The 15,597-nt window shown below is 35.4% G+C and overlaps 1 protein-coding gene across 1 annotated transcript in view; it reads left to right on the top strand.

The window, feature by feature from the left end:
• LOC134853926 (cilia- and flagella-associated protein 53-like) overlaps nt 1-14,726 on the top strand; it is a 128,631-nt gene extending 113,905 nt beyond the window's left edge. The window contains exons 8-11 of the mRNA XM_063869898.1: nt 60-171; nt 735-951; nt 10,020-10,258; nt 14,159-14,726. Coding sequence (XP_063725968.1) covers nt 60-171; nt 735-951; nt 10,020-10,258; nt 14,159-14,248 — 658 coding nt within the window. The 3' untranslated portion in view covers nt 14,249-14,726. The remainder of the gene's footprint in view (nt 1-59; nt 172-734; nt 952-10,019; nt 10,259-14,158) is intronic.
• The last annotated feature ends 871 nt before the right edge of the window (nt 14,727-15,597 follow it).

The raw sequence follows: 15,597 nt of genomic DNA, 5'->3' as shown, positions 1-15,597 counted from the left end.
TATTCATACTATTGAAGTTATACCGTCAGTAGTATGTTGAGTGTTTGTTTGTTTTCTAGGATGAAGAGGCAGGCGAAAGAGGAGCAGGAGGAACTGGCCTTGGACATGAAGATCCTCGAGAGTCTCATCGAGGAGACGAAGAACGAAGCCGTAGAACAGGCCATGAAAAAGGTACACTACACAATAACACAAGCCATAGAGGACATGACTTAAATGACAAAAAGCGCCATAATCAGTCTGAGTCTTGTGTCTATATTTTTTTGAAAAAAGGAGGAATACTCCGAATGTTTGCGACGCCCTTTCACTTTTGAATCAGGATGTTAAGACTCTGGGCTTCTCTGAGTTCTAGAATCGTCGTATTGATCAAGGAATTCTCTAAGACAGGCCAGGCTTGCACCGAATGCCTCGTGGAAACTGCTCAAATTTTATGCACATTGGCTTATTTGGAATATTTTTATTGTTTGTTAACCATATTTTCAAAAATATTGATGTCACTTTTGGAAGATATGTATTGTTTATTAACCATATTTTGATCACGAAATGGGACTCCTTGCTACTGCTTTATGATGTCATGGCCCATCATGGCCACCCAATCCATCCGATAAGTGGATAATTTGAATATGGTCAAATAACTACAATTGGTTGCCGGGGGGCCTCGATTGATGAAGTTTTTGAGCTGATTTTGGACTTAACTGTTGGTTCTAAACTGATGTGATTGGATTGTTTTGTTGCAGGCGCGTCTGCGGGCGGAGTTCCAGCGATACCGGGACTACCTGGCCCAGCTGAAGGCGGAGGAGAGTAAGCAGGAGAAGGAACTGGAGGCGATGTTGGAGGTGGAGCAAAAGAAGGTGTTGGAGAAACAGAGGCAGCAGTTTTACCGTGAGAGGGCCGCTCGACAGAAGTTGCTACAAGAGGTCATCGCCAGCAGAAAGGCACAGATACATGCTAGAAGTGAGTATTCTAAATAAGGGTTACGGGTCTATGACAAATAAATTGTCAGCTGCTGTTGACAGTTGGGTACCGAATGATAGAGGGACCGACCGGGGAAGGACCGACCAAGATTTATTTTCTTTTGGTAGAATTTCAAATTTAGCCAATCAGAATTGAGCATTCAAAAACTTCAAAGAGCTATAGCTGTATAGCTGAGGGTGTGTTTTTGTCCGGCAAATTTTAAGTACAACAGGGAATCAAGTTCTCTGTAACGAAAAAAAAGTCTTGTGGAACTTTTCAGTTTTTCAGACTTATTTAAATTAAATTTGAACCTAAGACTTATGATGGAGGAACGGGGATGATATTTTTATTGTTAATTTTTTGTCCCATCATGCATTTTATATGTTATCTTAGCTATATTATCTCAATTTTTCAATTTGTTATCTAATCCCACTACCTAAAATAACAGCGGAAAATTTTTGGGAATGTTTTTATAATAGCTTCACTTAAATTCGGAACAATCGGCCCTACTTGCACAGCAAGTACATTCTGTGACCTTTTTTTAGGTTGACCGAATTGATTTTCCGAGTGTTCCCAGAAGACTAATGAAAACTCTATTTTGGGAAATTTTGCACCGCAGACAAAAAAGGCGTTTTTTCGGCGAGCGCTCCCCCCTCAAATTAGTGTGCGAAGGCGCTTTTAGAAAATTTTTAAGGTCAGTCAGCCAAAAATGGATATCCCAAAATCGTACAAAGGGGGGAATTTTATATACTACTTACCTTGATATATAAAAACTAATTTTGAGGGGGGTGTGCGCGCCAAAAAAACGAGACTTCTTCACAAAATTTTCCAAAAAATGCCTAAAAACGGCTTTTTGATCTGTTTTTTTTAAACATTTGCCTGAGACGCAAAATTTTTGGCCAAAATAGGGTCTTTTAAGTGTTTTGGGAGCGCTTGGAAAATCAATTTAGCCGATCCTAAAAAAAGTCGACACAAATTTTGACATTTTTTTTTAAAAATCCGCCCCCCCCTCGAGAAAATCGTAGATCCGCCCCGGTTGACAGAAGGGTTTATTTCTCAGAGAACGATATTTTCGCTGCAAAATTTCTCTTGGTCGGTATGATATTGCTGTTTCTTATGTAGCAGCTATTTCAACAAGAGCAGCCCGTTGCTGTTCAAAACGCACAGATTGTTCCGACCAAATTTATCTTGACAAAATATTGAAAAATAGAATCGATTCGGAGTGTAGAGGCTCCAAGACACGCTTGATGAACTATCTAATCTGGTCGTAAAACCAAAGCTAATCAGCCTAATGATTCTCGTCAATCGAAATAACTTTTTCAAAATTTTTGTTTATTGATCGGATTAGGATTGAAAGGGCTGTTTAATAATATATTCCTCGACCGAGTCTTTTTAGCGCCTAAGTTTGCGAGGAAAAAACGTCTCAAAAGTTGTAGTTGTCGGAGAGAGTTGTAGATAGCTTGTATGTCTTAAATTTAAATGTCTAATCTCCAAATTTAACCATTGAGCTTTCCATTTCAACTCACAAATAATTTGGCTAGCTTTATTCTAGCTTGGGTTGTGTACTTTAAGGAAAGAGATATAGAAACGATAAAAACGGTTTTCATTAATTTCAATATCAAATTCGAGCAGTATCTATGATTTGAAAATATCTTATTTTAACGACAAAAATCAGAACTACAAAAATAATTATGATAATTATCTATTGAAGTTCTCTGATTTGGGTCAATAAAATTGATATTTTCAAACCACACTGCTCGCCTTGGACTTAAAAATTAATGAAGATCGTGTTTCTCGATTTTTTTTGAGATAATCTTTATTTATTGGGAAATTCGCCATTTAAAGCAATTTTTCCTTTTAGACAACCGAGACTCTTCGTGTTTGATGGGGTTTTTGGTGAAAATGGCTTAAATTTCATTAGTTTTTTTAAATGTTTCACCCCACACAAATGCCAGGCCGAAGTGAAATCTTTTCAAAAGTCTAATCACGTATAAGTAATTCAAAACTTGGAACCAATTAGCTAGCCTCAATCTAATTTGGATGGACTTCTGAGCCGGAGTCAGTAGCCGCCTGCGTTACGCGCTAAGAGAAAATCTGATTTTTTTTTCGCGCATTACTTATACCAATTTGTTATTTTTTAAATATCCGTAACTTTGAAAAAATGGTCACCGGTGAATTGTAGTCTTAATTCTTAGCTCAAAAAATCAATATCTTTTAGACTGTTTAAAATTTTTTTTTTGATTTACCGCCTCCGCAAGAAAAATTAAATATTACGTGACTAGTTAATTCTGGCATATCATAGATGTTGCACTTTAGTTGAGCTTATTTTTTATATAACTTTTGAATGCGTATGGTTACTTCGTCCGACGTCCCATGATGTTATTGAAAACGGGGATTGCAAAAATTTTCATTATAGAGTTAATCCACCTGGTGTCGTTGGCAGATTTTAGCTCAGTGAATATTTCTAGCAAAAGTATAATCAGCATGCAACAATTTTGCTTAAATCACGCCACTGATTAAAATGATTATCAAGCAAATTATTAGAGCTTAATGTTTACGCTGGAAAAGTTGAATGTCAAAATTCAGTATGGTACACAACCACTCTTCTGTATTCTTTCCCTCTAGTTTTTTTTTTTCGATTTGACTTTGAACAATAAAGTAGATATGAATATTCCTCGCAAGCAGTTTGTGGCATCTGGAAATATCATCTTGCTGTTGACACAGTCAATTTCCGTAGAAAACCAGCCGGAGTCTTCATTGTGGATTTTTTTTGTATCTGCAAGTTATCTATCGTCCTGGCATATCTTCAGAGTTATCCACATAACCATAAAAGAAACTTCGCGTCTCCAATAATACTGGCGTCAAATAGTTTTGTGATTTGCAAATCCCTGTTTGTAGCTCGTTGTCGGTTGTTCTGTCACCATCTCACATATCATACATATTGCATTTAAATTGAGCTTATTTTTAAATAACTTTCGAATGCTTATTGTTAGTTCTTCCGACGTCATTGACGTTATTGAAAACGGGGATTGCAAAGTGTTTTTTTAAATAGAATTAATCCACCCGGTGTCGATGGTAGAATTTAGCTGAGCGAATACTTTTGGTAAAAGTATAATCAGCATACAAGAACTTTGCTTAAATAACGCCTCTGATTAATTGTTTATCAAGCATTTTATTAAAGTTCATTGCTTACGCTGAATAAGCTGAATGTCAAAGTTCAGTATGATACAGTAACTGACGTGAAAAAAATCTGAAGAAAAAATTACCCTAAACATGCGTGTTTCGTTCTTTTTTTGAAAGTGGAATTAAAAGTTTCGTGTTTTTCTTAAAAACTCAAAAAGCTGATTTGTATAATGAAAAGATTCAAAAATTTGTTTTTCTTTGTCTGGCCCCAAAGTTTGTACTAAACATGAAGTTGAATTAAAAAGACCAATTTGAATTCTACAAAACCGAACTGTTAAAAGAGTGATTCAGCGTTGAAAGAATGATTTTTCAGCGTTGCTTTGGGTTATGCATGCATTTCGTTTTCTGTTCGCATTGCGAATTCACCAAGCCACATATGCATGATCGCAAGCTTCCTTTTATTGGGAGTTAGCATTTTTGCTAGTCGACCATTTTTTTACATCATTTTCACGGATGGATAGTCAAATTACTTAATTAAACTAATATTACTGTCAAGCATCCGGATTATAAGGAAGGATCAAATTAACTTCTTCCAAACCCTGCCTCTCAATAGACCTAATTAACCTTTTTCACCTCTATTAAAACTAGTTCAAATTCACAGCTTTGTTTTTAGAATACTCGGCTGAAAACTCCAATTTAGAACGAACTTTTATCCCTCTTTTGAGTCTAAACTTCCTTTTTGAACGAGTGGGTTTGTGTTGGATATATGGGCAAGGCCATTTAGTAGTAGTTGCATGACTATTTATTTATTCGATTTAAGTTTCGAATTTGTGTTCGACTTTATGTTTCGACCGACTCGACTTTATGTTTCGAATTTGAGTTCGACTATAGGGCCTTCTAGACTACGGGTTTTCGGTCGACCTCTGACATGTGTTTGACCCGCGTCGGTCGAAACATAAATCGCAACAAAAACTGAATAAAAGCTAAGTCAATTCTTTTGTTGTGCTCATTCAAAACCAAATTTTTAAAAGAAAATATTGAGATTGATAGCCGGAATGTTTAATGTTGTGGATAGCACCCCCCTCAGGACTTCGACCACCTACAGACCCAAAGAGTCCCCCCTTTGTGCTATTTTGAGATATTCATTTTTGGCTTACTGATGAATATCTCCCCCCCCCCTCCGCTCCCCCCTAAATCCGCCCCTGTTACTGACCCTAAAAATTTTTTAAAGGTGCCTTGGGCGCCAAAATATGCTAATTTTGAAGGCGGATCGCGCGCCCAAAAAACCGTTTCAAAAATTTGCCTGCCACGCAGAAAATTTGCTCAAAATGGGGTCTTTGTAGTGTTTTGGGAGAGCTCAGAAAATCAATTTGGTCGAACTTAAAAAAAGTCGACAAAAGTTTTGAATTTTTTTGAAAACCCGCCTTCCCCCCTCGAAAAAATTCTAGATCCGCCCCTGGTGGATAGTGTTAGTATCATGAAATGTGGTTGGCTAATACGTAATTGAACATCTTTGCGAAATTTTTTATTTTTATGCTGTTTTATCTTTATGCTTAAGTTACGGTTCCCAATTAAATAAAAGAAATTGTGGAAAATAATTCGAATCATGCTTTCAGTCGAAAACTGCTGGTAGCATATGACTTTTCAATTAAGTTTTGTTTTCCTTTTCCAATAATCCTCTTCCATCGCACATTACTCCCCTCACTGCACAAAAATCTCAGTGTGTTAGGGGGGCTGTAATTTTTAATAGCAAGCATGATGAGTACAGCAGGTATTGTCTAAGTTTTGATGGAACTGCTTTCATATCTTCGCAAAGACATTGATGCCTTGAGCTCAAAGTTGAAAAGATATATCACCTGTGACCATGTTTACTGCACTTTCGAAAACAACCCGTCGAGGGCCGCAAAAAAAACCACCGCGCGACCAGCGCAACTGATAGAAGAAAATGGCGGGACCAGCGCGACTGATAATCGCCAATTACGGACCGGTTCGACCAAAAAAACGCCGCGACCGGCGCGAGGAAACAAAAAACCCAAAGTTCCATTTGAGTCCCACCGCCAAAGTCTTTTTTTTGCGCCGCCAGTCTTTTTTTTAGTCGAACCGCCGCAATTTTTTTGATGTTACCACACCAAAGTCTTTTCTTTACTCGCGTGGACCTTTAGCCGCAAAGTGTGAATCGGAAACTAGACGTTTTCTCTCATAAACAGCTTTTCTTACAAACATGCAAGACATTAAGTGTGACCTATTAAGACGTACCAAAAGTGTTACCTATTAAGATGTACTTATTCTAGTAGACTTATTGTTCCGACTTTCGATACGAAAGTAACGGAATATTTGTGCTCGGGTGGTTTTTTTTTTCTTCAGACAAATTTCGACTTTTTAACTAGCCATTTTTGACGGAATTTTTTTATATCATTCGAAAGGTATTGTTGTCCTGAGCTCAAATTTGAAAAGATATTTCACCTGTGATTATTTTTTGTAAAGTTATGGGGGTTTAAAGATTGCCATTTTGGTCAATTTGGGACAATTAACGCGCGATATATTTCGCGCTATTAACGCGTAAGCGGAGAGTTAATCCGTCTTAGAAATCGTTCCAAATTGGTTAAAAGAAGCTTATTCGCCATAATTGGTTTGTTACAAGGAGCAAAATCTCTCCTTTTGTACTTTGTATGGCGTGTGGGGGGATGATTTTCATAAAAAATTTCAAATTTTGGAAAAAAAAAAGTTTTTCATTTTCTTTTTTCTTACATTTAATTTTTTAATTTTATTACTGCTCCAAAAACCTTAAAAGGCAGTCAGAACATTCAGGGCTTCGCCCTGATACGAGCAGTCTTGTTCTATTTCTGCCTCGTTTCGGTTCTGAGGTAGATCGGTTTCGGATAGCTGGTTGGTTGAAAACATTTCATTTCATATGTACATTAACCGTAATTATCGGAAATCACAAGTCAACAGAGAATAACGAACTGCAATAATTTTCCATATTTAAAAGCAGAATTCAACGTCATAAAAAACGCAGAATGAACAAATTGGTAAATCAAATTTTAAACAGCGCCTCAAAAACTAGTCAACTTTTGTTTCGACCTTTCAGTTTTTTTTTTACTTTTCTCACACACTGTTCTTCGTTCACCAGAAAAATCATTAGTTACGACCTTGATTTTTTCTAGCTAAAATTCTTGCGAGAACATATTTATTTTATGCTATGCTGACGATTTAGATACCGCGCTGATTTTTTCAAAAGCCGAGTTTAATCCCCCTTAAATGGGTTATCACCAGTGTATATCGCGTTAGAGTTTTGAAATTATTATTTTTTGCCGAATAATTTCGGTATTGCTCTTTCGGTATTGCTCTTCTTCCAAGTTTTGCCTGCTTGGTCGCTCGAGGAGTACCAGCTTAATAAAAAAGTATCAGTTTGTGTTTAACATGGTGCGTGGGTAGAACAATACTTGAAAAATTGAAAATTTTCAAAACTCGATTTGAAATTTTTTGTCATTTTTCTCCCATAACTAGCTACAATACTTTAAACGGCAGTCGGAAGTTTCAGGGCTTTTTCTAAAGCAACCAGTTTTTTTAAAATCTTTTTGGGGTTATTACATAGATCCTTCGTGTCTTTTCCGGAATTAGAAAAGAAAAAGTAAATAGTAAGAAACAAGAGTGCGAACCCACAGAGCCGCATTCCCGGATAGCAAAAAAAACTAAAAGTTTCTGGTTAAGCTAATTAGTAACAAAAAATTGACTAAAAGGTAAGTTCATCGCAAAATTTGGTCCAAGTTTATTTGGACAATTAAACTATCTTGTTTTTTTTTCGGAACTTAACTAACAAAAAATCCAATAGACTCAAAATTTTTTCTGTGCGTAATAGCTTTGATTTCATGGAATTATAAAACTATTAAAGTGCGACTAATTTGATAACGCAAAAATGTGTTGGCTATCTGGGAAGAAACTTTTTTCGGCTAGCCAGGAACAACATTTTTGTGACTCTCCAATAAATTTTATTTTTGATTATCAGGGATTAAAAAGTTTTTCGGCTATCCAGTAAATAAACAAATAAGAGCAAATTTTTTAAATGTGTGCCTCCGTCGTAAAGTTTTGTCACAAAACAGATCTATATAGCGTTTCGGAGTTTTCAAGTTTTGCCGACCCAGAAATAAAGCTCGATAGAATTTTCAATTTTCTGAAGCAATCCTTTCCCCCATCATAAAATTTTTCTATTCTGAGGATCTATAAATAACTTGGGATGGGTGGGCGGCGGCCATAATGGAAAAAAAAACTTTTTTTATCTATGATAATTTATTTAACATTTTCAGCGATTAATTTTTTTTTGATGTGGCAAGTTTTTTTTCCGTCATGCTTTGATCTTTCCGTAGCAACCTAATGACCATACCTTAGTGGGGGTGAATTTTACATGAAATGTTTCACATAACTAGCATTCAGGACAATTGTTTAATAGCGAGATAAATTTTAGTCTACTCATTATACAGTGCTGATTTGAATTCGCCGGGCAAAATGAACAAAATTTGATTTTTTGGTCTCGTTTTTCTCAACTTAAGACAAAACAAAAAACTAGTAAGAGTCAAAGCTGCTTAGAATTTTACGAGAATTATTATGGTGCAATTTGCTTTGCGAGTTTCAGAACCAAAATTTTACCCCAAAAATTGGTCAGTTTGATTTTTTAAATTTAATCAAGATTTACGATGAAATTACCAACTGAATGGATTAAAAAAGTTAATTCAAAACAGCCTCCTACACAGCCCAACAAAGTTCTAGGCAAGTAAAATATCCAAAACCTGTATAAGAGAAATTTTTTTAGATATTTGTTGGGCTGTGTATTACGCTCTTGATATAATTTACTCATCAATTCACCATATGTATCATTTTATTTCTCGATTATCTTAACAAAGCTAACATGGCCCAGTTTTAGGGTAAAAATTTTTTCCAAAAATTGCAAAATTATTTGCACCATATTATGTCTAGTAACTAAACAACTTTTGTTCTCTTCTTTTTTGTCTAATTTCAACCCAAGTTGAGAAAAAAAAATGCGTTCAAGGTTTCAAGTTTTGTTCATTATATCTGGATAAGATACAGCACTGTAGCTTCGATCAAATGATTCTTTTTGCCCTTGAACCATTCTGGTCAATACAATTCCTCTATTTCTTTGGATGTACTTAACTATCCCCCGGCATCAACTTAAGAATTGCCACCTCTATAAATAAAAGCAGTTAACTAGCACTAGAGCTTTCTATTTATGATTCGAATTTTGCTGCATTCCGATTGGGCGAAAATTCGACTAACTTAATCTACTTAACAATTACCGCCCATTTTCTTCAAAAACAAAATTGTTAAAGAGATTTTATTTTCTTTCAAATTTTTGATTGATATTCGACTATCATTAGTTTTGCTTTTCTTTTCTCATCGACTGTGTTTCTAACCTAAATTTAAATCTCTCAAATTCAATTTGGATATGCACAAATGGACATGAAAATTTAAAATCAATCGGAGATCTTTTTTGCAGTGAGTTATGTACCCCGTAAAGAATACTTCTACGCTTTGCAATAAGGGTACATGAGTAACTAACGAGATTTTGGACAGTATGGATGGTTATGGATTTTTGGACTTATTCGCCCAAATCCATAACTTTCAAACCTAAAGAATGAAATCAGAAACAAAATGCTTAATGCTTGAGTTGCAAAAACAGATCTTCACTCAACAAAAAGAAGTCTGGAATATGGTGAGATAATACAAATGGACTATCCTTCGACAGGCCTGTTAAGGCCTACTGATAGCTCCCTCTGCGATTAGCAAGAACCTTAATTATTACGGTTTTTTTAATTGGTTGAAATTCAATATAACTTCGAAATAAATACAGTTTGAACAAGCGTTCATTTAGTAAATGTCGAGCTGCTATTTTTTTTTCGTGGAATATGTAAAAAAACGCATGATATTTTTAGTGCTTGAAATTGAGGAAGAAAAGAAGCAAGCTGTAATCGACAAGGAGAACACTCTGAAAGCACTGGCCGAACACAAGGCCATAGAGGAGGCGGAGAGACAAGCTAGCGTGAAGAAAGCGAAGGAGTTCCAGAGTCAATTGAAGGGCCAGATGGACTTCAGAAACAGACTGCAGGCCCTGGCTCACGAGGAAGAGTACCGGACCCAGTTGCGACAATACGAGGCAGAGGCCGACTACCAGGTATGCTTTTAATGCTGTCCAGCAAATTACACGACAGCTGTTAAGACGATAACTGCTTTTGGTGGGATTTTAAAACGACGCTGAGATGCTACTTTCTCAGAAGTATAATTCGCTTGAACTCAAACAGTTAAATTATATGTTTCAAATCTCATTTGTCGTCTTAGTGCCATGTCGTTTTAATGTCTTGTCTTATTTACTTAGCACCGCTTTTTATTATAAATGTAGCGACCGTGACCAAGTGTTGTCAATTTTGTTGTTCCGAATTTCGAAGAAAGCGAGGAATATAATTGCATGGAGTGTTTTTTTTTTAATTCAGACCGATTTTACAAAAGTTGACAGCGTATGGGTATCGCTCCAGAAATCTTAGGATTGCACTGGGCTAAACTGTGAATAGCATCTCTGCTCGGAGAACACTTTGATTGTTCCGATTGGCGAATTATATATGCGTTGCACTCACAGTCGTGTCAATTGAATAGAGGCCAACTATAATTGGTTTTATTGATTCTACTCAAATTTTAGCACTTGCATTTGATATCGGCAGAACAAAATTTATAGTTTTTCAAGAAAATTTATAACAAAAATTATTCGAGATCATTTAAGGAGCAGTCAAAAAATTCAGGGTTTTGCTATGATATACGAGCAGTCTTGTTATTATTCCGAACTTTGTAACGAAAGTTACGGAACATTTGTGCTCGAGGTGGTTTTTTTCTTCAGACAAATTTCGACTTTTTAACTTGCCATTTTTGACGGAATTTTTTCAAATATCACTCATTGTTGTCCTGAGCTTAAAATTGAAAAGACATCTCACCTGTGATCATTTTTCGTAAAGTTATGGGGATTTAAAGATCGCCATTTTGGCCAATTTGTGAAAATTAAAGCGCAATATATGTCGCGATATTTACGCTTAAGCGGAGTTTTAATTCGTCTTAAAAATCGTTCCAAATTGATTGAGGAAGCTTGGGTCGTATGCACTAAACGGCCCAAAATCGGTATTTCGTCATCTTTCGTGAACTGATCGGCAATTTATACGCTCAAGTTCAAATAACATGGTCTTGCATTGAAATTTCTAACAGATAAAATTGTTGGCCGACATGACCAAAACTATTAAGTTTTTAATCTGCTGAAGCCATTTTTTTGAGTTTTTCTCTCGGAGAAAAACTTACCTTGTGACTGGAAAATAATTTTTTTATAGTGCAAAGTGTAACAATTTTGGCATTTTCGGCTAATAATTTTTATCTTCTAGAAGTTTTGATTGAATTGCCCATACATGTTGGTTGAATTTAATTGGCTAATATTAGCCAATCGGATTTGACTGCATAAATTTTGGCTCAAGATGTAAAAGTATTGATTTTGGGCCGTTTTGTGCATAAGACCCGGAAGCTTATTTGCCATAATAGATTTGTTACTAGAAGCGAAGGGTCTTATGCACTAAACGGCCCAAAATCGGTATATCTACATCTTTCTTGAACTCAAAGTAAGACGGTTGAATCTGATTGGCTAATCAGACACTCAAATTCAAACAACATGGTTCGGCATTTCAATTAAAATTTCAAGACGATGAAATTGCTGCCGAAATTACCAAAATTAAAAAAAATTTTTTGCTGAAGCCATTTTACGAAATGTTTTTGGCCCGGGCCAAATTGCAGCTACTTGAAAAAAATATGATTTTAGTTACAGTTTCACATTTTGGTATTTTTGGCTAATATTTTAGCTGCTGAAAGTTTTGATTGAATTGCCTGAACATGTTGCTTGTATTTGAATGGCTAATATTAGCCAATCAGATTCGACCGCATAAGTTTCAACTCTACATATAAACATTGATTTTGGGCCGTTTTGTGCATAAAACTTGAAGGGAAATCTATCACTTTGTACTTTATATGGCGTGCATGATGGCGAGGAATGATTTTCACAAAAACTCAAATTGAAAAAAAAAATTCATTTTTATTTAGTTTATGTTAAATTTTTTCATGTTATTATTGCTCCATAGACCTTAAGAGGCAGTCGGAACATTCAGGGCTTCGCCCTGATACGAGAAATTTTGTTACTATTATGGTTTTTATTCATTTATTATAAAACTTTGTTTGATACCCAAGTGTTGGTTTTGCGTGTTTGATTTTCGTCCAGTTTGGTGGATTTTACAAAGGGTGCTAAGGAGATCAGACGCCAAGAATTTAAGACGACGTGACATTAAGACGACAGATGAAAGTTTGAACGTGTAAATTGAACTGTTCAAGTTTAAGCAAAATATGTTTGTGTGTAGCGTCGTCTCTTGTCGTCTTAATGCCATGTCGTTTTAATGTCTTGTCTTATTTACTTAGCACCGCTTTTTATTATAAATGTAGCGACCGTGACCAAGTGTTGTCAATTTTGTTGTTCCGAATTTCGAAGAAAGCGAGGAATATAATTGCATGGAGTGTTTTTTTTAATTCAGACCGATTTTACAAAAGTTGACAGCGTATGGGTATCGCTCCAGAAATCTTAGGATTGCACTGGGCTAAACTGTGAATAGCATCTCTGCTCGGAGAACACTTTGATTGTTCCGATTGGCGAATTATATATGCGTTGCACTCACAATCGTGTCAATTGAATTGATTTTCGTCCGATTTGAGCGATTTTACAAACGGTGCTTAGGAGATCAGACGCCAAGAGTTTAAGACGACTTGACATTAAGACGACATATGAAAGTTAAAACGTGTAAATTGAACTGTTCAAGTTTAAGCAAATTATATTTGTGTGTAGCGTCGTCTTAATATCCATAAAAGAGCTGTTGTCGTCTGATTTGCCGGGTCTTATGCGTTAAACGGCCCAAAAATCAAAATTGAAGCAAAATGAAAACTAAAACTGAAACTGATCCTGATTGGCTAATATTAGCCAATCAAATTCGAGCAACTATGTCAGCCATTTTGATTGATACTGAGATTAATCCTAATTGGCTTGTTTAATATGTAATAACTGAAGTAATTGTATGTTTATTACGTGTTTTCAATTTGAAATGAAATTTTTGACTATTTTCCTAATTTTGGGCCGTTCAACGCATAAGAACCGATTTGCCTAACACCTTTAAAAAAACATCATTCAAGTTCTAATTAAGTATCATCTTGAGTTCCTTTGAGTTGTGAAGCGGATTGGGACCACATTTTCAATATCTTGACCATTATTTCAATATCTTGACTGAAACTATTGTTTTTCAATCTGATTGGCCAGAATTAACAAATCAAATTTTAGAACTATCTCAAAGTGTTTTGTTCTCAATTTTAAGTCGACTTATAAACAAGCCGAAGTATCGATTTTTGGTGTCAAAGTATCAAAAATTTCGATTTCTTGTTGAACAGGAAAAAGTTAAAAGACCCGCAGACTGCAATTTGAAAAACAAATTGAAAAAGTTTTCGGTGTTGATAAAAATTATCATCACTGGGATTTGCACAGCAAAGCTTTCATGTAATTTAAGCTTTTAGTATTTTTCCAGGACTCTGTACTTAACTGTAGATTTTCTCTTTTGACCTCTAGCTTCCGCTGTACCACAGCCTGACTGATTTTGGCTGCTATAGTGGTATCAAGTTCTAGACGCAAAAAAAAACGTCCTTGAGTTGAAAAAAAGCTCCGCTCAGCAAAAACAAATCAGCTTGGAAAGTGAGGAAATAAGAAAAATAGTTGATCCTCAGACATGCTTGAGAGTCTTTCATAGATCCTCTGCGAATTGCAGAAACCACAATTAACGACTAAGCCAGCTCCCTCCCATCAAAAAAGGAATCCATTTCTTCCCCATTTTTTGAAAGTATGGCTGTGATAAGAAATTTCTGTATTACTTGCATACCCACCCGACGCTTATCGTGGGTGATAATCAATTTGTCTCCTATCAATTTTGAAGCTTATCGGTTCCACATATATCTTATTTTTTAGGTCAAATTGAGAACTGCCTTGGAGAAGCCACCCGACAAATTGCACCCTGCCTGGAAGCAATATTACCAACAGGCAACTTCGGCCAAATAAACCATCTACTCAATGAATTATCGGCTAACAAAGTTATCTGCCAACATAAAACTTTGGTGTGAACTGAATTTTTAGTTCATAAATCTTAGGTTAGGTAAGTTGGTATCATTGAGATGCATGTAAAATTTGCAGAACTTTTTGGCGCAGTTATACACTTAAGGCTGATGCTGTTTGTTATAATTGGTTGAGTTGGCTATAAATATTTGCTATTGTTAGTTGCTGCCATTTTGGGCGAAAAAACATGATTTAGTAAATTCTCAAAATCAAAATATCAGCAAAACTTCAAGTGTTCGTTACAGAAAAGTTAGTAATTTACCCTGTTAAAAAGTTCCGTCTAAAATAAGTGTCAGAAGTTTTTAGCTCATATCCAACCAATTAAATAGTTAAACTTAAAATTTGTCTGTTATAAATGATAAATATATATTCTGGTTTTATATTTTTATCAAAATTAAGTGGAAGAATTAATTTTTTGAACTTATTTTTTTAAACTGTTTAAACTATAATTCAAGTTTACCAATTTACCCGCACCGAGAGCCCGTGGATTTTGATCGATTTTAATGGATTTCCTAGACAAAAATATTCTGTTACAACACGAAACTGATTATGTTGCTAATATAACCGATTATTTTTGAGAAAAAAAATCCATTATAATAGAATAAAATTCATTATTTTTGGCCTTATAATCAATTTTTTTTTGTCAAGATCATCCAATATAATAGATTTTCGAAACAAAAAAAAAACAATATAATCGATTAAAGTCGATTATAATCTATTTTCTTTTAGAATTAAATTTAATTGTTTTGCAGAAATGGTCCAAGAAATTCTGAGTAATGCATTTTTTAGTTATAACAAGCAAAAAAGGTGAAAATTGAAATACGTTCAACAGATGGAATTTGTATGTTTATCTCCTGTGCAAACCCCCAAGTCCTAAGTTCTTAATCCTCCAATCCACTTACAGTAAACGTGGGAGAAGGTAACAAACTAGATAGATGGGGGGTAAGCGGTGGGTGTGTGAACTGAGGGGGGGGGGGGGGGGTTGGTAAAAGAGACGGAGCTCAACAGCTGGAACCAACTCTTATACTAGCCCCACTGTTTTCAACCGCTACCCCCCCTTTTCTTGAATTTGAGGTGAGAGGATAGGGCGAATAGTTTGTGTTGAAAAAAAATTAACTAAAATTTTAAACTGCCGTGATTTAAGAGTTGAAAAAATTTGAAAAAAAAAAATAAAAATCCAAAAAATCTATGAAAATAAAATGAGGAAGGTAAAAAAATTATGAAACAAAGTACAGAACAACTGCACTAAACAGGAAATGAGATAAGAACATGTGAACAATCACTCCCGTAGATCA

This window comes from Symsagittifera roscoffensis, chromosome 9 (assembly GCF_963678635.1).
Source record: "Symsagittifera roscoffensis chromosome 9, txSymRosc1.1, whole genome shotgun sequence".
NCBI lineage: Eukaryota > Metazoa > Xenacoelomorpha > Acoela > Convolutidae > Symsagittifera > Symsagittifera roscoffensis.
The sequence above is the reverse complement of the archived record's forward strand: the minus strand, read 5'-3'. Positions and strand labels throughout refer to the sequence as shown.